Source organism: Balaenoptera borealis (assembly GCF_965194805.1).
Source record: "Balaenoptera borealis genome assembly, chromosome: 6".
Taxonomy (NCBI): domain Eukaryota; kingdom Metazoa; phylum Chordata; class Mammalia; order Artiodactyla; family Balaenopteridae; genus Balaenoptera; species Balaenoptera borealis.
Genome location: NC_138863.1, coordinates 58,265,308 through 58,289,517, shown reverse-complemented (window position 1 = coordinate 58,289,517; position 24,210 = coordinate 58,265,308). Strand labels below are relative to the sequence as shown.

Below are 24,210 nucleotides of genomic sequence, written 5' to 3'. Positions count from 1 at the left end.
CCATTGAATATGATGTTAGCTGTGAGCTTATCATATATGGCCTTTACTATGTTGAGGTATGTTCCTTCTATACCCACCTTTTTTATTTTTTATTTTTATTAATTAATTTATTTATTTATTTATTTTTGGCTGTGTTGGCTCTTCATTTCTGTGCGAGGGCTTTCTCTAGTTGCGGCAAGCGGGGGCCACTCTTCATCGCGGTGCGCGAGCCTCTCACTATCGCGGCCTCTCTTGTTGCGGAGCACAGGCTCCAGACACGCAGGCTCAGTAGTTGTGGCTCACGGGCCTAGTTGCTCCGCGACATGTGGGATCTTCCCAGACCAGGGCTCGAACCTGTGTCCCCTGCATTGGCAGGCAGATTCTCAACCACTGCACCACCAGGGAAGCCCTATACCCACCTTTGTTGACAGTTTTAATTATAAATGGATGTCGAATTTTGTTAAATGTTTTTTCTGCAGCTATTGAGATAATCATATGATTTTTATCCATCATTTTGTTAATGTGGCATAATATATTTATTGATTTGCAGATGTTGAACCATCCATGCATCCCTGGAATAAGTCTCACTTGATCAAGATATAGGATCCTTTTAATGTATTGTTGAATTCAGTTTGCTAGTATTTTGTTGAGGATTTTTGCAGCGGCACTCATCAGGGATGTTAGACTGTAATTTTTTTTTTTTCTTGTGGCGTCCTTGTCTGGTTTTGGTATCAGGGTAATGTTGGCCTTGTAAAATGAGTTTGGAAGTAGTCCCTCCTCCTCTTTTTTGGAAGAGTTTGAGAAAGATTGGTATTAATTCTTCTTTAAATACTTGGTTGAATCTACCAGTGAAGCCATCTGGTCATAAATTTTTGTTTGTTAGGAGGTTTTTGATTACTGATTCAATCTCCTTACTAGTAATCAGTCTCTTCAGATTTTATGTTTCTTCATGATTCAGTCTTGGTAGGTTGTATGTTTCTAGGAACGTATCCATTCCTTATAGATTGTGAAATTTGTTGGCATATAATTGTTCATATAGTCTCTTATGATCCTTTGTATTAGTGGTATCAGTATTAACATATCCTCTTTCATTTCTGATTTTGGGTGCTCTCTTTTTCCTTGGTGAGTCTAGTTAAAGGTTTTTCAATTTTGTTTATCTTTTCAGAGAGCCAGCTCTTTCTTTTACTGATTTATTTTATTTTTAGTATGTATTTTGTTCTGATCTTTGTTATTTCCTTTCTTCTACTAATGTTGGGCTTCTTTTGTTCTTTTTTTTCTAGTTCCTTGAGGTATAAAGTTAGGTTGTTTGAGATTTTTCTTGTTTCTTGATGTAGGCATTTATTACTGTGATCTTCCTTCTTAGAACTGCTTTTGCTGTATCTCATAAATTTTGGTATGCTGTATTACCATTTTGTCTCAAGGTTTTTGTTGTTGTTGTTTGTTCATTTCCTTTAGATTTCTTCTTTGACCCACTATTTGTTCTGTAGCCTGTTGTTTAATCTCCACGTATTTGTGAATTTTGGTAAGTTACATTCTCTAAAAAGTTCTCTTTTTATCAAGTTTTAAGTTAGTCCTGTGAAGTTGGTATTCTACTATGTTTTATGTCTCTGTTGAATTTAATCCCCCTTCCTGTTTATTTGTGCTTTTTTGGTTATAATTTTAAAACTTTATTGAAATATAACATTATATACAGAAAATCATGCTGACCATATCCCTTCTAATTTTTAAATCATTTGTCCCTCAGGAGCTTGTCTTTTCCTCTGTCCCTCTCTTCCTCCCTCCCTTCCTTCCTCAAAACCAAATTTGGGGTGTTACTGCTCCTCTCTCCTGTCCTTTTTAAATATTAATTTCTACTTGTATTTTCCTTTTTCTCATCTTCTATTATCTTTTTTTTTGTTATTGTTTTTATAACTTTTTGAGTTATTTAGCTCATTTTCAGCCTTTCTTCCTTTCCTATTTAAGTTTATGAAATTCCCTCTCTGTACATGTTTTGACATGTCAGGTTTTTATTTTATTTTTTAAGGTTTATTTATTATTTATTTATTTTTAAAATTTTTGGCTGCATCGGATCTTAGTTGCAGCACACTGGATCTTTTGTTGTGGCACACGGGCTTCTCTCTAGTTGTGGCATGCGGGTTTTCTCTAGCTGTGGTGTGCAGGCTCCAGGGACATGGGCTCTGTAGTTGTGGCACGCAGGTTCCAGAGCACGTGGGCTCTGCAGTTTGTAGCATGCAGGCTCTCTAGTTGAGATGCACGAGCTCAGTAGTTGTGGTGCTTGGGCTTAGTTGCCCCGCGGCATATGGGATCTTAGTTCCCTGACCAGGGATTGAACCTGCGTCCCCTGCATTGTAAGGCGTATTCTTTACCACTGGACCACCTGGGAAGTCCCATGACATGTCAGGTTTTTAATCTCTTGTCTTTGTCTCACTGTTAAACAACAGTTAAATAATAGAATTCTGGGTTGACTGTCATTTTTCCCTGAGTGATTTTAAAGGTTTTGAACATAGACTCTTTCGGGGGAAATTTTCAAAAAACACTAAGTAGAGAAAATAGTGTAGGGTTAACAATTATCAATATTTCTTTAGCATTGTTTGGTTTTTTTTTTGGGGGGGGGGATGGAGGGTTCTTAGTCCTTTGTGTAATAGTATCTTTTCTCTGCTTTTGAGATTTTCTCTGTCTTTGAAGTTCTAAAGTATCCACATGTGTTCAGGTAGAGATTTAGTTTTATGTAAACTGTTTCTTGAATCTGAGAATTCATGTTTTTCATTTATTTTAGATAATTTTCAATCATTATTTTTTAATACAATCTCTCCCATTTTAAAAAGTCCTTCCTTCTGGAATTCCTGTTAAACACATGTAGGAGCTTCTTATTCTACTGTCTCTTAAGTTTTCTCTTATATTTCCTTCTTTGTCTCTCCTTCCTACATTCTGTGTAATTTCTTCAGGTCTAATTTGAGTTTACTATTCTCTATGGTTCTAGTCTACAATTAACATATTAATTGACCTTTCAATTTCAATGTGTGTATTTTTCACTTGTAAAAGTTCTGTTGATTATTTTTCAAATCTCCCTGTTCATATTTCATAGTACAGTCATCCCTTGGAGTCCAGTCCACAGTATTGGTTCTAGGGCTCCCCTTGAATACCAAAATCCATGGATGCTCAAGTCCCTTAAATAAAATGCCATAGCATAGCCAGGCCTCTGTATCCACAAATGCAGAACCTGCAAATATGAAGGGCCAACTGTATCTTATTCTTTCCTTAGGGTTTTGATTTCTTCTTTTTATTTGTTAATCATTTCAACATACTTATACATTTTTTCTGACTGTTTTATTAGCTCAAGTTCCTGGTGCTCTAATTATCCTGTTTGTTGTTTGTTAATCCTGGTTTTTTTTTTTTTAAACATACTCATTTTTAGTGGGATAAACTTTTTTCCTGTGACATTTAAGTATGGCCTGGATTGTGGGAATGTTCACTTGTAGAGACTCTGCATTTGTGCCCAAAAGCTATCCCATTCATTTTTCAGCTTGGATTCCTAGATCATGTGGATAATGCACATTAAAACATTGCAACCAGGGACTTCTCTGGTGGCACAGCGGTTAAGAATCCTCCTGCCAATGCAAGGGACATGGGTTCGAGCCCTGGTTTGGGAAGATCCCACATGCTGTGGAGCGACTAAGCCCATGCACCACAACTACTGAGCCTGCACTCTAGAGCCCGTGAGCCACAACTACTGAGCCCACATGCCACAACTAATGAAGCCCACGTGCCTAGAGCCCATGCTCGGCAACAAGAGAAGCCACCAGCCCCTGCTTGCTGCAACTAGAGAAAGCTCGTGTGCAGTAACGAAGACCCAATGCAGCCAAATATAAAAAGATAAATAAATTATAAAAAAACCCCAACACATTGCAACTGAACTGCACAGGGCAGGAGGGTTCCATTTTTTGTTTCATATATATATATGTGTGTATATATATGTGTGTGTGTGTGTGTGTGTGTGTGTGTATTTATATATTTTTATTCATTCATTCATTCATTCATTCAGGCTGCACCAGGTCTTAGTTGTGACACACGGGCTCTTTGTTGTGGCATGTGGGATCTTTTAGTTGTGGCATGCGGGATCTTTTTTTTTAGTTGCGGCATGAGGACTTCTTAGTTGCAGCATGCATGCGGGATCTAGTTTCCCCGACCAGGGATCAAACCTGGGCACCCCCTGCATTGGGAGCATGGAGTCTTACCCACTGGACCACCACGGAAGTCCCAGGAGGGTTCCATTTTTCAGGGGAGATTTTTTTTTTTAACTCAGAACTTAGGCAGAAACAAACAAGCTTCCTTTTGTATTTCTTTGTGGGTATAATCCCACTTTAATGTAGGGGTCTAGCTCCAGAAATCAGAGAGCCCAAGACTTTCCTCCTATCCCCAGATGAGAAATAAAATCCAAGTGCCTATACAGGTTATTGTCACTTATCTCAGTCATTGTACTGAAAATGTTCCCACAGGTCATGAAAGACCTTTATATTGCCAAATTAAGTGGCATTTTAAATCTTCACACCCCTTGACGTTTTTGTTGCATGTAAACCACTTCTCTTTTAAATTTTGCTTTTCTTGTTTGTGGTGTACACAACACATTCATTTGGGGTTAGGAGATGGGTGTGCATGTTGCTGCCACTTACTGGTTGTGTGACTTTGGTCAAATAACTTTTGAGTTTGATTTCTTATCTAAAATAGGGATAATACCATCTTCATAGCATTCAGAGGTTCTAATAAGTTAATATCTATAAAAGCACTTAATAAATTATAGACCACTATAGAAATTATCATACTATCTTGGTTCTCTTCTGACCATTATGCCTTTTTTCTTTATTATAATCATTTGGTATGATTCAAGACGTGATTTTCTGCCTGTCTCCCATTACATCTCCTTTCAAATAATTCAGTCTCAGGACTTTAATGACCAAGGTCTAAATCTTTCATCAGCTCTTTCTTCTTACTAAAACAATGCTACTACTATCATAGGGTTGTGATGATGATTAAATGAAATAAATGCAGGCAACTTAGTAAATAATACATACTCAATAGAGGCTATTATTACATTTTTATGTGCTTCCTGGACATTTGCATTTATCTTCAAAATACGGATCATCTTTCCTTCCCAAACTGGCTTCCTTTCCCAGCTTCCTTGTTCTTACAGGTGATAACCACCATTCACCAGTCTGTCAAGCCTGAAAAATGGAGTCTTCTGACCTTTTTGCTTTTCATCATCTCCCTTACTAGTCTATAAATTCTATAGATATTTCTTGCAAGACATTCCTTCCACCTATTCCTTTTGCTCCTAATTGGCTCTCCTTCCTTAGTTCTGGTTACAACTCATGCTTGGATTAGTGCAATTTGTAGGCTGGTTTCCATGTGGGTCAGCCTTCCTATTGTTGCACATTTTTAAAGCCACTTTCATGTCCCTCTTGTGAAAGTCAATAGTTTCCCGTTTCCTAGTCTAAATCAACTTTTAGGACCCTGTATAATCTAGCCCTATTCTAGCTATGCAATTTTTCTCATTCCTAACCCTCTTCTTCCCGTCTTTCCACTGTCTTATAAACGTAATACATTTGTTTATCTAATCTTTTGTCTTTACCTTTGTTTCCTTTCTATCCCAATCTCACTCATAATTTAAGGTGAAGTTCAAATATGTGGTTTGTCTCCTTTTGTGAACTTATAACACCTGTTTCAGAAGTTGTAGATTGTGATTATTTCCTGTCACAGGTGTAACAAGTATTTTTGTCTTTCCAAATGGATCCTACTTGAGGGTAAGATCCTGGTCTTTTTGTTTTTACTGTGGTCCCTACAGTCCAACACCTCAGCACAAAGTAGGTGCTTACTAGGTACTTACTAACCAAATTCTCATCCATGGCCTGTCATTTAGTGCGCCAATACTCCTAAGTACTTTCACCAGCAAGAGACACCTAAATTAATTATCTTATGTTAGGAATTCTGATAAAAAATTGGGGGAAAACTTAAAGCACGAGATTAAAGTATTTTTAAATTATAAATAATTTAAAATTATACATAATTTTATGCACTACTAGTTACAGCAACAAATATCTTTTATGCAAGTTCTTATAGATCAATAATATTTTCAATAGCTCACTACTTTTGAGGCACTTATAACAGCTTCTACAGATAAACAGGACACATTAATGAAAATGACAGTGGAAGCAAATCTTATTTTCAAAATTGTTATCTAGTGTTACCTTGTCACAAACTCTAGTCCATAGAAAAGAACTGCAATCAGTTTTATTTGAATTGGTCTTCAGTGTCATGAAAAAGATCTGAAGATCTTTGCTTGCAATATGTTAATGTAGGCTATTAACATGACTGTTCATAATTTAGCAGATTGCCTCACAGTGCTGGAAGTCAATTACCTCAGAAACCATTAGCTGAGCCAAATAAATTAAGATGTAATGTTGGAAGTATTTTTCTAAAAATTTAATAACTGGGGAAAGTCAATAATTATCTGTTGAATAATTTTTAAATGCTCTAATTAGGATAGTTGTATTACCTAACTCATTTTATTTTTCACTGATGTTATTAGACCCTATAACAAAGAATTTTAACAAGCACACCTCCCCAAAATAGAGGAACTTAGCTACATGTTTAATTACACAGAGATAAAAAAAAGTTATTGTTGAGAAAAAAATAAACAAAATTGATTATCCATTTAATACTGTATTGTGCAAAAGGGTTTATTTTTAAGGATAATGGTATTCACAGATTTTCTCATTTCCTCAAAAATACATAATGCATTTCTTCCCAGTTATGAGAAACTCATTATAGACAACTGTCATCTTAAATTCTGCGAAGTAAATGCCATTAAATATTTTTTGTATCTGTCAAGTTATAGAAAACAGCATTTCTTCTTAATTTACATGCTTTTAAAAAATTATTAAAGCAAAAATAATTTTAAAAGAGCTCTTTTGAGGGAACACTCTCTCCTGTCTACTTTCATAGAAAGCAAAATCTACTGTAAAACTAAGTGAATAAAGTAAACCTACCTTTATTTGACTTAACTGTTAGTTAAAAATGAAATTCATAATCAGAAATACTTTCTCAAATAATTGAGGTAACACATGATAAAACCACGGTTCAAAAAAGTCTAGCTCAATGAATTATTTCTTAAATGTAAAATCTAACACAAAATGAGGCAAGGAAGGCACTGTGACCATGACAAGAGTGTACTAATGACATCCTCTTCTCATAAAGCCACTGGAAAAATTTGCATGTGCATTTGAGGAAAAAGATACAACTCACTGGCCCATTGTTGAATAACAGAATCCTTCTAGTTTGAGTACTATGACATATTTGATAATTTTACAATTAACATTTGGTGCTTTGGACTGCTATAGTAGAATGAAACTATGCATAGTTTTTATTGTAGGTTCCAATGTCACATGGCCTTGGTTATTTCAGAACTAATAAATCCTTTAGTTTTAGAAACATTTTCACTGATTGTACTTTTTCTATGGCAATGTATAATTGGCAACTCACCATTTACTTAAATGGTAGGGCTATTTATTTCTCCAGAAAAATCTTTATTCTATATTTTGTGATTTTTTTTTTCCCCACACAGAAGGATCTTAATACTTTGCTTCAATGAAAACCCAAGTCTCAATCTACAGTTACAGATAGCCAGAAAGACCTGCACTTAAAAAAAAAAAAAAAGTATGAGAATTACAGAAAAAATTTATTTGTATTTATTGATAGTTTAAAGAAATGATTTTTCATAATTATATCATCAGACATAAAATAGTAATAAAATTTTAATTGCTTCAAAAGTATTATCTTGTGGTCAAGGTAATCTATTTAGAAATGTCAGATTAAAATTTTCTTCTAAATCTTTATTTTAGAACTAATTGCTTTGATAACTCTGTGTTCTTCAGGTATTTTGTGTGTGTCTGTCTGTGTGATTGTACATGTGTATATTTTTATAAGATGAAGTCCCAGGAGTTAATAGGATTCTCCCATAATTAGAGTCTCACAAATAAGTTATTAATGTCAAGCATCAAACTCTATAGTTTCAGAGATGGAGAATTAGCAAAACTACACTTAACGGTAAGTACATGCCACAAACAAGAGTTTATCTTTCCTGTCCTCTGCAATAAGTCAAAGCAGACGTGGTCTTTCAGTGTATCGTTAGTCAAACTTTGTTACAGAAACACATCAGTTTGTCTTCATGAAATCTTTTATCTAATATCATGTAAGTTAGATTAAGCACATTTGTTGAAATGTATACCTTAAAATAAAAAATAGCCATGTGATTCTTTACATCTTTTCAGTTTGGTTCTATCATCTGAGAGAGAAGACTGAGACGTCACTCCAGTGCTCTCCAGCACAAATGGTATGTCTGTTTCTTTACTTAGAACTTATCGCTTCTAACATAGTAAGATGTACTTATTTACTGTGATAATTGTGTTTCCCAGCACCCCGCCCCCTTCCCCACTTAGAATGTAAGCTTCACAAAGGCAGGGGTTTTTGTGTTTTGGCTATTGGTATATTCCAAGTGCCTAGAACAAAAACTGACACCTAGTAGTGCTCAAATATTCACTGCATAAAACAACGTGATTGATAGAAGATGAGGTCAGAGATGTGGATGGGGGAACAGATCATCCTGTAGGCCACTGTAATGACTCCAGCTCTGAATGCAATGAGGAGCCACTCTAGAATTCGGAGCAGAGGAGTGCCATAACCTGATACGTGTTTGAAAAGCTTCACTCTAGCTGCTGTGTTGAGGATGGGCTGTAGTAGGCAGGGTGGAAGAAAGGAGATGGATCTGGGTGAGGAACGATGAGGGCACAGATCAGGGTGACAGCACTGGAAATGGTGAGGAGTGGTTGAATTCTGTATTACTCTGAAGGTAAAGCAAACAGTATTTCCCGATGTGTTGGATGCAGGTTGTGAGAAAAGAGAGGAATCAAGGTTGTTGATTTAAGCAACTGGAAGGGATAGAGTTTTAATCAACTGATTGATTTATGAAACATTATGGGAGCAATGTGTTTGAAGGTAGGGTGAGGGAAGATTAGAGTTCAGTATTGAAGATACTCTGTTTATGTTTTGTCAGGCAGTCACTAAGATAAACTGAAGGCGGGTGCATCCGTATGTGGCTCTGTGTGTGGCTCAGGCAATCTTCTGGGCTGGAGACATAAATTAAAGGTTCATTTTGTATGAACGAGGCTTAAAGTGAATTCAGAGAAGAGGAAAGAGGCCCGAACACCCTTGCAGCTGAAAGGTCATTCTTCTTTGAGAAGGAATGAATTTTATCACAGAAATAGAAAGAATATCAGGTTCTTCTCAGGTAATAAACACCCTGAAGGAGAAAAACATCATTATCAGGTGATGTTACCTTATGAAGGATAGGTAAGAACAAGCAAATTATGAACATAATTTAAAGATAGAATTTATTCTCTGATGGTTTACTCATGCAAACTGCACATAAAAGAAAATAGTACAGTTTGTGTAACATTGCAAATATAAGGACTCAAAATGCTAGGTACAGAAGTAGTGTGACATCCTGAAAGTCAAAATGGAATTTGTGTTTATACAACTAATAATGATTTTTATTTGCTGAGTACAGACTGATTGATTGATTTACAATGAAAGTTTTGCTAACCTTGGTAATAAGCTCATTAACTGTTTACATGACTTCTTACATCTATGTAGTTTTATTTTACAGTTGCAAGAATTCCTGTTACCAAAGAACTTTTAACTTGCATAAATAATAAAATTTAAGAAAAATGCACTGAATGACCCAGGAGAGTGAAAAACGGAGGCTTTTCCTAACCCATTCAAACTACAATAAAAAACAGCCTTCTTGCAGAATTCATATTTTGTGCCTTTGAGATCAACTCCTTAGCATAACAATGGCAAAAATCATGATTAGAAATTGATTACTGGAAAATTATAAAATCAGTTAAAAATAAAAAAAATTTTAGAAGTAGAATTATCAACCAAAAATGGTATCATTTTTAATAAGCCAAACAATAAAATTCCTATTATCTTCATACTTAAAAGTCCTGAAATGTCATTTGTATAATCTGAATGTTTCCCAGTTTGGAACTTAGGCAGGTGGAATATTTCCTTGAATTACCAAGGATATTCCATACCGGTTTTTAAAATGTCAGTCTCATTAGGAGATGGCACTGAGACTTTAGCAAACAGTGTAGTATGGATGCAGAACGAACTACACAACTTATTATAAATGCATTACAGATATTTACATAATGGAATCCTGCTCGAATGCCAGAAGTTGCTACTGGGGAGGACTCATAACTATTTTACAAAGTTTTCTTACACACGTCTACTACATTTTTATTTTTTAACAATTTTGTCTATTTTAAAATATTGTACTGTATTTTGAACATAACTGTAGAATAAAAATAGATAATGGCACATTAGAAAACTCAGTATCCCACAGATGACTGGATAATGAGAAAAGTGTACCTACAATCATCTCATCAGAAACAAACTACATCATGGAATGTTTGTTAGTTATCCAAGCCTGCACAGTAACGACATCTTAAATTGCAATCATCTATTGGCCAGCTTCACACTGAAGGCATCGTTAAACATTCAAGCAAAGATTGCTGGCATAAACTATTGAAAGACACACACACACACACACACACACACACACACACACACACTCTCTCTCTCTCTCTCTCTCTCTCACTCTCACTCACTCACTCACTCACTCTTGTTTCCCATATTATAATTACATTGTTCTAAAGATGATAGATACTGATTTTTTTCCCCACGAGAAACGTTATCAAAATTCGCTACTAAAAGATGACAGTGCTTTCACAAGAATAAGTACAAGTTAGCTTGCAAGTACAAGACAATGGGGGTAAACAGTCTTAAATTTTCTAAGTAGTAATTTTTAGGCTTTTCTGGCAACCATACCTTACTTGATTATGCATAAACTTCTCAGTTTGAAACCTGAAAACTGCAAAACAAAACAAAACAAAACAAAACCAAAAACTAATTTCAAAAAATTATTAGATACCTGATAACCCTGTATTGTACATTATATAATTTCATATTTTGTTAGTCTCAGAACATAGGGTTTAAAATACTGAATTTAAGCCTTAAAAAATCGTCATTTTTGAAATGATAAAGGATTCCAAAATTCATGCCTACTTAAAATCTTAAAAAAAAAAAGAAAACGCACTGTTACTGATCTTCATTTAGTTTAAGTGTGCATAAAAGCACTGTATGTCTTTTACCATGTTTCACTCACTTAAAAAGTGTTCGATAATGTTCTTCCTTTTGCATAATGTGCAAAATAAAAGGCAAAAAGATTAAAAGCAAATTTCTATATTTCTCTTGCTAGTGCTTTATGACCTTGTTAACACTACAAAGTCAATAGGGACTATGCAGAACTTTGGTATAAATGATATAACAATACTACCATCACAGTTGAGGGTTAAGAGGTGGTCAAAAGAAATGGAAGTGGGAAGAGAGATTCAATAACACCCCCATTTATTAAAACACCACAAAATTAAAAGTGAAATAAACCACAATGAATTATAATACAATTTACACATTGAGCACAGAAAAATTAATAAATCTAACAATATTTATAAAAAAAGCAAAATCAGTCTTTTTCCAGAGACTAAAAACTGTTGTTGTTCAGTCTGATCATCAACTGCTGCTACACCAACTTTAGAGCCAAATTTAATTTCAAGTAAAAAAAAAAATTTACAACCACAGACTTCGCATAAATGGAAACTGGTCTTTCCTTGATTTCCCTTTGAAGTCACTAATGAGTATCTAAAACTGCTGCACTGAGGTTTTTAATCAACTTCCTGAGGGCTGTGACTGGGAGGAAGGAGCCGTGACAATCTGTGAAAGCGCAGGCTCTGCACTCTGGTCCGCCATCCGCGTGAGGACTGAAGTGGCTACAGCTTCTGCCTTGGAAGTTGAACTGACTCCATTGGATGTGCTGACAGAACTATGCTGTATAGCTTCAGTATGTGGACTACTCGGCACTGACAGGTCTTCTGAACTATCATCTTTATCAGCAGCTGAGTGGAAAAAAGGAAACTACTCAGTTTCTTAAAAAAGTTGTAAGAATTTATCAGGTTGAGTCAATGCACAGAATAAAAAGTTAGATGGCATTTTACGGAATCAGTTTAGAGAAGTTGGTATGACTGAAATTGAGTAATTGAAAGGTGGCTATAAGTCATGAGGTAGGCAATTTTGCCTGTAACAGGCTTAACAAGGCACAAGCATGCACATGGAAACACCTCAATGCCCAGTGCCACATAAAAGAGAGCTGAAGAATTATTTGCTAAATAGTGTTAAGGAAGAAAATTGGGTAGGAATTTGGGAGATAGGTCTCTTATAGATATAGTCAAATACTTACCCCAGCAACACATTTAACAAAACCAGTCTGTCTGCCTACATGCCATTCTTATTAAAAGATTAAAAAATTTATAACCATATGCATAAACAAAATGAATTCTAACATACAAATTATATCTTCAAATAATTCCCTCTGCAGAACTATTTTTATTCTGGCTGACTTTCCATCTAAGGCAGCAATGGATGATTATAACACCTGATTCTAATGATGCATACACATGAGAATAAGCAATATTTAGAATCTAAATGCCACCAGCTGTTATAGTTGCATGAATTAATTGAGATTCAAATAAAAATCCATATAAAACTCAAGATACTGTAATTGAAAAGATATTCAGGAAAGGGCATTCTAAATATTTATGAAAATATATCTACCATTTTTTAGGCTTTAACAACAAATCTTCTACAACTTTCTTATTTTAATGGAAGAGAATCCAATAATTTCATTTAGTGAAAAATCTGATAAGTACAACACACAAATAATTATGGAGTATGCAAGTTATGAGACACAATGATAGCATGAACACCTGTGAACCCAGCCCCCAACTTAAAGAGAAAATTGCTATAACACTCATGCTTCTTGGAGGCTCCTCTCTTCACCAAAGGCAGTCACCATTCTGATATGTATTTCTTTTACCATTCCCTTGTTTTTTCTTTGAAGTTTTACCAAATAGGTATATATCCCTAAACAGTACTGTTTAGCTTTGTTTCTTTCTGAACACTCTAAAATAATTTTTATTTAGTGTTTAGAAGTGATAATAAGCTGGCTTTCTATCAAATCTGACAATACATACTGGCCTGCTTACTGATGGCCAGGGTGCTCATTCTGAAAGTCAATTATTAAAAGACTGTGGACCCCATGAAGTAGGACTTACCCCATGATTTGTAATGTAGAAGATAGAGGGGGAGGAATCTGGCAAGTACAACTTTAGTTCAAATAAAATTCTTCATTTTGATGGTTTTCTGAAATATAGTAGCTCTTACAGAATTTTAATGTGATAGAATCTCACCCTCTCTATAAATCTGCTTTAAATGCAAAACTACACCACTGGATAAAAATCTGACCTCAAGATACAGTAAAAAAAAAAAAAAAAAGAAAAAAAAAAGCACAATCAGTAATCCTTTTTAAAATTATATAAAGCAGAAAGGATACTGTTCTGATCAAGCAATAATGAATGTTATAAACTATTTACAATTCAGTTATATAGCCAATACAATTGTTAAGCATTCACAGAAAACACTGGCAAATGACAGTTTAACTAGAGAGAACAGTAAAAAGCCCTCTATTTCACCACTATTCAACATGACAACAAAATGTCCTTTCTCTCAATGTTACGTTCTAGGGATATAACAGCTTTCAGAAATAAAGAGGCTGATCTGTGATGAGTGGTATAAGGAAATGTAAATATATTGTGGAGGCGATGACTCAAAATGAAACAGTAAGTTGTAAGGCACAAGTGCTTATCTACCTCCAGGCTTTCAGAATTCGGTAAAACAAATCTTTAGGCTGTACAAAGAAGCAGGTACTCACTTATAAATTATGTAATTATAAATTTTATGTATAAAATACCTTTATAATGTGATACAGCTGCACCTATGTCAAGTTCTAGATGGTAAGGGGAGAAAAATTACTAATATAATCACAAGCTCTAGAAAGATACAAGAGATCTTACTGCACTCACAGAGTCATTTTTGGCCCTACTTAAAAGAAACCAGCTGTTTGACAATTCACTCTCTCTGAAGTTCCACCAATGTTTATACATATTTTCATTAATGAAAATATAAGCTCACAATTTAGGGCCCAATAAGCTTTTCTTCCCACTTATGATTACAGAAACAACTATAATACAATGTTAATTATGCCCAGAGATCTACAGAATATGAATTAATGGCAATAAGATTACTCTTATGTTTTATTCTTCAAGGAACCCAAACATTAAAAATGTTTTCATATTTTCATTCTCATTTTATATACTATTTGACCCTTAAGGTCAACAACTGTCACAATTTTCCCATGACTGAGGGGTTTCCTAGGATGTGGGACTTCCCAGTGTTAAAAAAGAGACCCTATGACTGTGTGACTTTATACTGTCACCTTTACCTGCAAGATTTTGTAATATTCCTTAATTTCTACTAAACCTTAGTTTTCTATGTACAATGTTTTGAGTTAACTAGTATTATAGCTCACCACTATTAGCAACTGCTATGTGCTACAATGTGATGAATAGTGTTAGGTATTTGTGAATTTCTCCACATTTTCTCCAAGATTTAAACATTTACTTAAACAATCTTTGTATTTACCTTGACTATTAAAACAACAGAGAAGTCAGATTTTTTCCCAAAGACTTCAAATTTAAAAATAGAAATTTTGAAATTTCTACAAAATCCAATTATCTCCCAAGAGCTGAAGAGAACTAATTTTATGCAAGAACTATACTTACCTCAGTCAATTTGATTATCTAGATAACTGGACAGGAAAAAAGATAGGAACTGTTCCCAAACCCAAAAATGTCTTATTCATTTCTTACATTTTCACAACCTCATATACCTTCACTAAAAACTTATTAATCTAGGTTTTCAGTCAATTTGAGGATATAGCATATAAAACCATACATATATACACTTAAAAATATCTTTATTGCTTAAAATAAAAAATTGGCTTGCATTTGCTGAGCATATACTGCCTGGATAACGGGGATAAAACTGTTGGGGTTATCCAATAAATTAACTAAGATTAAAAAATTGAAGATAATTTTGAACTGAATGCAATTTAAGAGTTAATTTTCCTTCTAATTTTATAGAATCACTTGTATATTTCTTTCTGAACTATCAAAATTCAAGAGAGCTCTCTTGTTAAGAAAATCATGTATGCATAATGCTGAACTCAATAACTTCTAAAGGAAATTATGTTGTTAAGTCAGATGGGAGCCATAATGGCCTCATCCCTGCAGCAATCATTGTTAATACAAACCCCAAACATATTTCTGTATGGTTCCAATTTACTCCACAATGTGTTTCACAATCCTGTCAAAATGACTAGATACCAAAGGACTGAGATTTATTTGCTCAAAACTGACAAAAATCAATGTTCTAAATATATATGGCAACAGAGAGTTGCTAAATCTACTGAATCTTTTAAATTAAAAAATATTGCCCATTCTGATGAAACTGCTTACAATGACTACAAGTAAAGATGGTGGCCATTAAGTTTTATCGTGAGCACCTGAGGAACTGTTTGCATCCAATACAAAATGTTTCTTTTGAATTACTGACACTGGCAAATTAAAACGAAGTGGATACATATGGTTGAAACAATTTTCACATTTACAGATATCCTGAAATATCACTAAATCATAAAAATGAAAGCTGTGGGTTATGTATTATGAATGTTGCCTAATGCATTCCCAGCTCTGTTATTTGTTACGAATTTGTGTACGATGGACAAAATTGGCCATTTATTCAAGAGTAACAGCTGGTTCCAACATTGTGCACCTTATCAAAAAAGGACATTACAAGGAAGAAAAGCACAATTAACTTCTAAAATGCTGAAAACAGAAGAATCTCATTTTGAAGGTAAATATTTAAAAGGAAACTTACAAGCAGATAATTTAAATACTGTTCTATTTTAGCATTTTTATGACTAACTAGAAGACTCAATCTAAAGATTCAGAACAATAAAACTGCACAATGCTGATATCTAAGAAAGAACAATAGGATCTCATACGTAACAATAGGATCTGCTACAGATTAAGTGAAGACAAAAAAAATTACTAAACGGAGGCTAGAAAAGAAGTAGTGTTTCACTATGTCAGTCCAAGAAAAGTATTACTCTGAGAATATAAACAAAATATCATCAGTACTTACACTATAAATTATTAACCAACCCATTTTATTTATAGTAATCTCTAGAAAAAAGCTAGAAGTAGGAAAATTAAAAAACTCTATATTCTAAGAAGTATATCCCCCATTCCATAATAAACTTGCAGAACTTCTGATATTTAACATTACATATCAGAACTGCAGTCTCCACTTTTTTAATGGTAGCTTGGTTCACTCTGGCAGTATTTCACTGATGTAGCCTAAGGCTATAGGTAATGGAACATTACTCACTATGATAGCCAGATTTCTTCTGCATGGCGGTTACAGGGCAATCTTTATGAGCCAGAAGAAGCTGTTTCAGCTGTGCCACTTCATTTCTCAGCAGGGTGACTTCACTCTGGGGAAGAAACAACTTATGTACCTTACCAGCATCAGACTAAACATTTTTTACTGTTTAAAACAAGTGAAGATTAAGATATGAAAATCGGACATCTTTAAAAGAACACCAAGGAATAAACAAAATATGCTGCTTAAATATGTTTAATCATTACATATTAGCTTTTATATTTTAGTATTTATATAGAACCTGCAACTTACATAAAAATTTAAATAACACCACAACTGGATAGCATATTTCAAAGTTATTTTTTACATTATCATTTGCCTTGTGACTGCTTATATACTACAGGTTACCTATCAAAGGTATTTTTTACATGTTACATGCTCTTTTTGATTATTTGAACAATTAGAAGTATCAGGGGAGTCAGGATAAAATTTCACTGACTCTATTCACTTGGAAGTAAAAAAATTTGTCCTGGAAACTAAATTAAGCAGTTTTCTAGAAACTAGGAAAAGCTCCATAGGGGAAAACACAAATAACCAAAGAATCATGGATACCTAAAATGCATCGCAAGGCATTGTGTTGGACACGGAACCAGTGAAAGCAGATGTAATGTCGAAATGGCTTAATTGCCTTTGACCTAGGCCATTTGTACACATCTAAATTTAAATCTGATAAATCAATGGTGATCTGTCCCACTCCTTATTACAGAATGAGCAGTTCAGTCTTTGTTTTGGATGCATTAATCTGATAGATTCTATATAAAAGTTCCAAATTGAGAGAGTCCAATTAATTCCTTTAGGTCACCCCCAAATATTAACACATAAATTAGTGATAATTACCAATACTCAAGAGTTAGAAATAATATGAATTTAATAAATTGGTAACATTAAAAAATCTTAACTTACAAACACCTCTACTTATTTGGACTTACATTAACCATTCACATTTTATCCATGAACCCAAAACTTAAATGAAGAAATACAGCAAAAAGGTATACATAAAAACTCAAGCACTTCTTTTTCCATCCCTCAGTCTCTTAGCCAGAAAGCTGAAGGTAAAATACTTTTGTAGATTAGACTCATTATGCCTCCTTAAGTGATCAATGACAGAAACATACAAATCAAAAGAATAAAAGTTAAGCAATCCAAAGGCAAGTCTGTCCGGTCAAATAGTTCCTCACACCCCAATAACAATAAACTGTAACACTGTATTAAAGCACAGAAATGCTTGTTCTTGATGCTTACAAGAACTCTGAACCATTCATAAAAAGGTTAAATTATGTTTAGAATATTGCATTTGAGACAAAAATGGGTGTATAGTGATTAAAATACAAAAAGAAAAGGTTAAAAGTTTGCTTTAAAAAACAAGCTGTTATTTAGAAAACTAATTTCTATGGAATACTGAAGTCATTAGTGTCAATACCACTAATTATAGCTCTTTATTAATTACACTATGGGAACCCATATTATGAATAATCCAACATATATTATCTAAAAAAAAGTTTCTTTCTCTCTCTGCTGTGTCAGCTTGATTTTGAGACTCACGTCTACAAGTTTCTCTCATTAATTTTTATAATATGAAATAGGGCTGGATATGTATTTTTAGTCAAGAATACACAATCTTTTATAATCTGGTACCTGTGACCACCCTTCTCATTAGTTTGAACCTATTAAATAATATTTAATCATTTTGACCTCTAAAAATAGAAATTTCATATGGCTAACTAAATATATACTGTTGCTTCCATCTAGAAAACCTTTTCTTTTTGCCTTGCTAATTATTTCACTCATCTTTAAGCGTCAACTCAGTACAATATAAATATGCATAGGAAAAGTTAGGTGTCAATTTCTGTGCTCCCACAGCCATATATACATGTATGTATGTATGTGTGTTTGTATGTGTGTATTTACATAGTACTTATCACACTGGATTGTAATTTTTAGTTTACTTATTTGGCACCTCTGCCAGATTGAGGTTTCTCAAGGGCAGGGATTATCTTGCTTTTTGTATCCCCAGAGCATAGCCCACAGCCTGGCATAGACTGAGTACACAGAATTACCATGGTCTTCTCTAAAATCTATTTCCAGGGGGTAAAAAACACCAAAGAAGGTGAAATGAAATAGCTTAAATAATATAAAACTGGTCAGGGGTCCTAATTTCATTATTTATTCCCAACAACCTCACCAACATAGTCACACTGTTAGTTTTCTCAGTCAGAAAATGAAAACTGCCATGTTTAACAGCATCACCTCAATTACAGAATTTTAAAAATCACAAATGCCTTCTCAACTAAATACTCTATATGGACATTCATCATAAACCATATTATGAAACAAAATGCTGTATTAGATAAAATTCCTGAGCAGTTACAAGTTGATAATCTGATACAAAATAGTTGATTTAAATAATTCTGGGGATTAACCAATAAAACAATATTCCTATGCACTCAAAATTAAATATATACATTCAAAATCTCTCTTTAAATGACAGGTTTGAAACTGATGGATGGAATATCAGTTTCTATATTCAAACTTAACAGTTGGTGGTATTTTGGTTGTTCATCTAATTAGACGACCTGGTCCATTGACAAGTGAAGAAACTAAAGATGCCACTAGCTAACAATGGGTAATGAACATTAAGGACTTCAGAGGTAAGGTATTTGATTCCTGTTACAACAACTTACTAATATTTGTGTTAACTGAATTTAATTGGAGTCACACTTAACAGAGCAAACAACTTGGGGAAAGAAAAAAACTGGAAGAGAGGAGGAAATTAAAAATAAAACCATTTGAACATTGTAATTTATATATACCTAAGTGATAACAGTACACAAGTATGCTATTCTTCTTCCAAAATTCAAATAACCCAATTTTCCCCCTACACCTTTTAAATGACAGAAATTGTAAGAAAAAAACCCCCAACAAACTCAAGCTATGCTCAATACAGATTTAGTCTAATTTTTTACATCATCCTGATCTAAAATGTTTTACAATGGTAAGAGATTTTCCTAATGGTAATCCTGAAGCTCAAGTGATTTTTGATTGAAAGGTTAAATTAAATCAATAGTTTGTATTATTATTGTATCCTAATATTCAATTTCTTTAAAAACTGGTATCAAGCACTAGACTGAAAGCAGCAAATGGGACATGGTTGCTAGCAAAGAACTGGGACTGTGAGAAATACTGCAAAGCACACAGGTGGAGTGCTGATTAGGAATAAGAGAAGGCCAAACCTTGAAGGAAGTGGATTTAGTTGAGCTGTAGAGCCCTAAGTGTGAGCATAAGCTTGTGGTCAAGATCAGGTCAAGCAGAGGCTGAAAACAGGAGGCTCATTATGGTATATAACCTTTACATTAGGCAGAATTATAAGAGTTTGCCAAAGCCCGGTCAGCATTTTTAAAATCGTTTGATAAATGTAGCAAAATTCAACAAATTAATCCAAACATTCAAGAATTATAGTCTCATACCCATATGTATAAAGGAAAGGACTTAAACATAAAGACAGACAATATTTAGATAAGGTAGTTGTATAAATCATGACTTTAATTCTGAAATGTTTTGACAAAGAAAGATCAGAAGACAGGTAGAATCAGAGACAAAAGCCTACATACATATAATGAGAAGAGCCCTGAAGATCCTATGGAGAGACCTCAGAATGAAAAAAAAAAAAAAGAAAGCCGTAACAGACCACATCTATCTATCTATCTATCTACCTATCTATATATTTGTATTCATATAAATATATAAAACCAGTTTGCTTAAGCCAAAGTGAATCTGGAGGGGACACATGTTAAGCCATAAACAGATTTAATATTAAATGAAAAAAGAAATATTTATACCTCTACTATCTGTGGATTATTTTAGATTGGATTATAATTGGATTTAGCCTCCAAAGCCTTTCTGGTTAGTTTGTTATTTAGTATATTTGCAGAATATGTTAACTGTCTTCCTGGATCATTCTGAAGATGAAGCGAAATAAGAGACATGGAAACATTTGGAAAACATTGAAGTCCCATTCAAATGTGAGCAATTACTGATATTTTTGTCAAAGTAAAGTGTATTTGGTAAGATAAAGTAGATGCTGAAGAAAATTATTATTATGGTCTAAAAGAAAATGTAATTATTTTGGCACTGTCTATACCATTGCTCTACTCTATTTGTATCTATTCAAAGGTTACTTACATACTGATGAACAAATAATAGATTTTTTAAAGTCTGTCTGAAACAGATCAGCCTGATGAAATAATGACAGGATAGCCAATTGATTAATCAGTCAAAATTTTTCACTGATATCTGGCCACAGATTGATGACCAGGTACTCCATAAATTCATGATCTTTGACTTCCTAGTTCAGCTACTACCCCCCAAATTAAAGAAATAATATTGGATAGTTTCTCATTGCTAAAGATAAGCCGGTCTTCACAAAAATCAATGATTAAGTATCTTAACTTCCCACCACAAGTTTTAAGGGTTGTCATGGATGCAAAACCTTATACCTGAAAACAAAATAGTTCTTTAATTTTTATCTTCAACAATAGAAAAAAAGGTGACAGAGTTCATAATATTTTGCAAATATTCTGCAAAATGAATGGGAATGACTCTTTTCCTATTCTCATACTTTAATTACTTGTTTCACATCTGTCTTCTCTGCCAGACCACAAATTCTGCACGTGTTAAGGACAATGTCTTTTTTCAGTGTTCTACCCTGTGTCTAATAACATGCCCTGCACACAATAGATGCTTAACGACAGAATGAATAATAAGTAGCATTTGCACAGTGTAGTTACAACATACTTTTCTATTACCTCTCTCATTTGATCTTCAAAATAGTACTTATTCTACGAGTTGGACAGATGGGGAAGTAAAGGCTTGGGAAGATTTTAGTAAAGGCTAGTAAAAAGAAGTACTCAGAATAAAACGCATGAGGTAGAGGTGGCATCACTATTACCCTTTCCCCCTCTAGAATATAGTGAAAAACTCAGGGGGGAAAAGGAAACCAGTTCTATTTTTTTCAGGAATTAAACAGATGTTGTATACCATCTCCCAACTGCTGCCATTCCTTTCTATTTCGGGTGATAAATACTAAAGTAAAATATCGTTTAGGTACCAGGAATAAAAGATTTGATCCCATTCCCCTTAAGTCAATGGACCAATAAGCAAAACCTTTTCCATATTATTAACTTATGAGTGAAAACTCCTCACATATCCTGCTATCAAAGAATGCTTCCATTAATTTACTAAGCTTCCACTCCACACACATTTTGCAATACCTAAGTTTTAAAAGCAAAATCCACAACAAACTCTCCAAGTTTTGTCCACAGATAGTTAAGGAGCTCCTATTAGTAAAGAGAAGAGTCAGCCTTTTGTTCATAAAGGAAACGCTGAAATTCTAAACTGAAAACTAACCCCCAAGATGAGTATAGCTGAAAGACAAAGACATAACGAGGTTAAAACCATGTCAAGTAAAAGACAAAATCATATATTACCTTTAAAAATATAATAGTTTATAACCAACAGTATCCAATTCTTGGTCTAGATGACCATAAATGTATCTAATACAATTTGATAAAATTGCGCTTTTAAAGCAATGACTCTAGAAAGCTAAAATATAATTAAATTCAGTGAGTGGGGCAATAAGGTTGAATAATTAGTATTTTCTTTGAAACCTAATATATATTTGGTAAAAATATGAAGAGTCACACCTCAGCACTCATTAAACCTTTTATTATATATAATATATAAGCAACCATGGGTCATTACTGCCCACTACACTGATCAGCTAAGCCTGTATGTCACGTGAAGGATTATTAAGGAAATGTAGAATTGATGAATGTTTTCACATAAAGTAGAGTTTAATTATTTCTTTGACATTCAATTTTCTTTACAAGTCATTCTGTTCTTCACAGTTAACGGCTTTGCTGTTGGCAGACCAAATGAAATTTTTCTCCAGAATCTATTATAAGCACATTAACTCTTCATACTCTGAAAACTAGAATGTGTCACTTACATTTTAAGAACTGTTTTTATTTTATATGACAAATAACTAAAAAACAACCAAAAAAATCATATATCCACTTGAAACAATAAAGTCATAATTGAAGTACCCTTTCTTCCCAAACCATCCATGCTTTCCAACCCCCTCTTCATCACTGTTACAAGCTGGTACATGTCATTCTTAAAATTTTACTTCTATTTAAAGAATCATTTCTATACTAACTTCCATACCTACACATTTATCCATCTAACTATAAACCTTTCATTAATGAGAAAGAATTATGTTACACATTTTAGTATGCAACTTTAATTTATTGAGGTGAAATTTCCATAATATAGAATTAACCATTTTAAAGTGAACAGTTCAGTAGCATTTAGTACATCTGCAATGTTGGGTTACCACCACCCTCCATCTGTCCATTCAAAGTAAAACCACTTATCCATTAACCAGTTTCTCCCTATTTCCTCCTCCCCCCAGTCCCTGGAAACTACGTTTGCATTTTGTCTCTATGGATTCATTGGTTCTAGATATTTCATATAAATGGAGTCATATAATTCGTGACTGTGTGTGGCTTCTTTCACTTAAGCATAATGTTTTGAGGTTCATCCACATTGTAGCATGTACTTTCACTCCTTTTTATGGCTGAAAAATATTCCATTGGATGTATATGCCACAATTTATCTATTGATGGACACTGGGCTGTTTCCAGCAACTTTCTTTTTGCCCATAATAATATATTACAGACATTTTTCCAGGTTAACACATGCAGAAGGACCTTATTCTCTTTCTTTTTTGCAAAAGTATTTTTAAAAAAATCCCTGATAACACATCATTTCACCTATCTTCATATTTTGGTATGCATCTCTAAAATTAGAACACTTTCTTATCTAACCATGATGCCACCATCACTCAATTATTAATGATTAAAAATACTGATTTTTATGCTTAGTGACATAAATTATAGAAAGACAAATACTGTACGATATCACCTCTATCTGGAATCTAAAAAACAAAACTAGTAAATATAACAAAAAAGAAACAGATATTGAGAAAAACAGAACTTACCAGTGGGGAGAGAGAAGAGGGGAGGGGCGAGATAGGGGCAGGGGATTGAGAGGTAAAAACTACTATATATAAAATAAATAAGCTACAAGGATATATTGTACAGCACAAGGAATATAGCCAATATTTTATATAAGTGTAAATGGAGTATAACCTTTAACAATTGTGAATCACGATGTATACACCAAAACTTATATAAGTGTATATTATACATCAACTATACCTCAATTTAAAAAATATACTGACTTTACTGGTTCTGTTTGTAATTTGAGGTATTAACTAAAGTTATGTTCAACTGTAGAGTTTAACTTAGTGATTTCTTGAATTTGACTTCCATTTAAAAGTTTTGGGACTTCCCTGGTGGTCCAGTGGTTAAGAATCCGCCTTCCAATGCAGGGGACGCAAGTTCAATCCCTGTTCAGGTAACTAAAATCCCACATGCCACGGAGCAACTAAGCTCTAGAGCCTGCGTGCCACAACTAGAGAGCCCGTGTGCTGCAACTACTGAGCCTGCACGCTCTGGAGCCCACATGCCACGACTAGATAAGCCCGTGTGCCGCAAGGAAAGATCCCGCATACCGCAACGAAGATCCCACATGCCACAG

At 34.0% G+C, this 24,210-nt stretch overlaps 1 protein-coding gene and 1 long non-coding RNA gene across 10 annotated transcripts in view; one reads left to right on the top strand and one right to left on the bottom strand.

Moving 5' to 3' along the window:
• The window catches only part of LOC309631410, a 187,596-nt gene that overhangs the window by 31,084 nt on the left and 132,302 nt on the right, over positions 1 to 24,210 (top strand). For all 4 annotated transcript variants that reach the window (XR_014246247.1, XR_014246248.1, XR_014246249.1 and 1 more), the window contains exon 3: positions 8,304 to 8,365. This is a non-coding gene — a long non-coding RNA (uncharacterized lncRNA). The remainder of the gene's footprint in view (positions 1 to 8,303; positions 8,366 to 24,210) is intronic.
• The window catches only part of ATF2 (activating transcription factor 2), an 82,860-nt gene continuing 68,055 nt past the window's right edge, over positions 9,406 to 24,210 (bottom strand). For 4 of the 6 annotated variants that reach the window (XM_082397710.1, XM_082397711.1, XM_082397714.1 and 1 more), the window contains 2 exons: positions 16,498 to 16,603; positions 9,406 to 12,047 (listed from right to left, as the gene is read on the bottom strand). In XM_082397710.1, coding sequence (XP_082253836.1) covers positions 11,821 to 12,047; positions 16,498 to 16,603 — 333 coding nt within the window. In that variant the 3' untranslated portion in view covers positions 9,406 to 11,820. Of the gene's footprint in view, positions 12,048 to 13,957; positions 13,994 to 16,497; positions 16,604 to 24,210 lie in introns of all 6 variants that reach the window. The other 2 variants (XM_082397715.1, XM_082397713.1) reach the window with 2 other exon arrangements.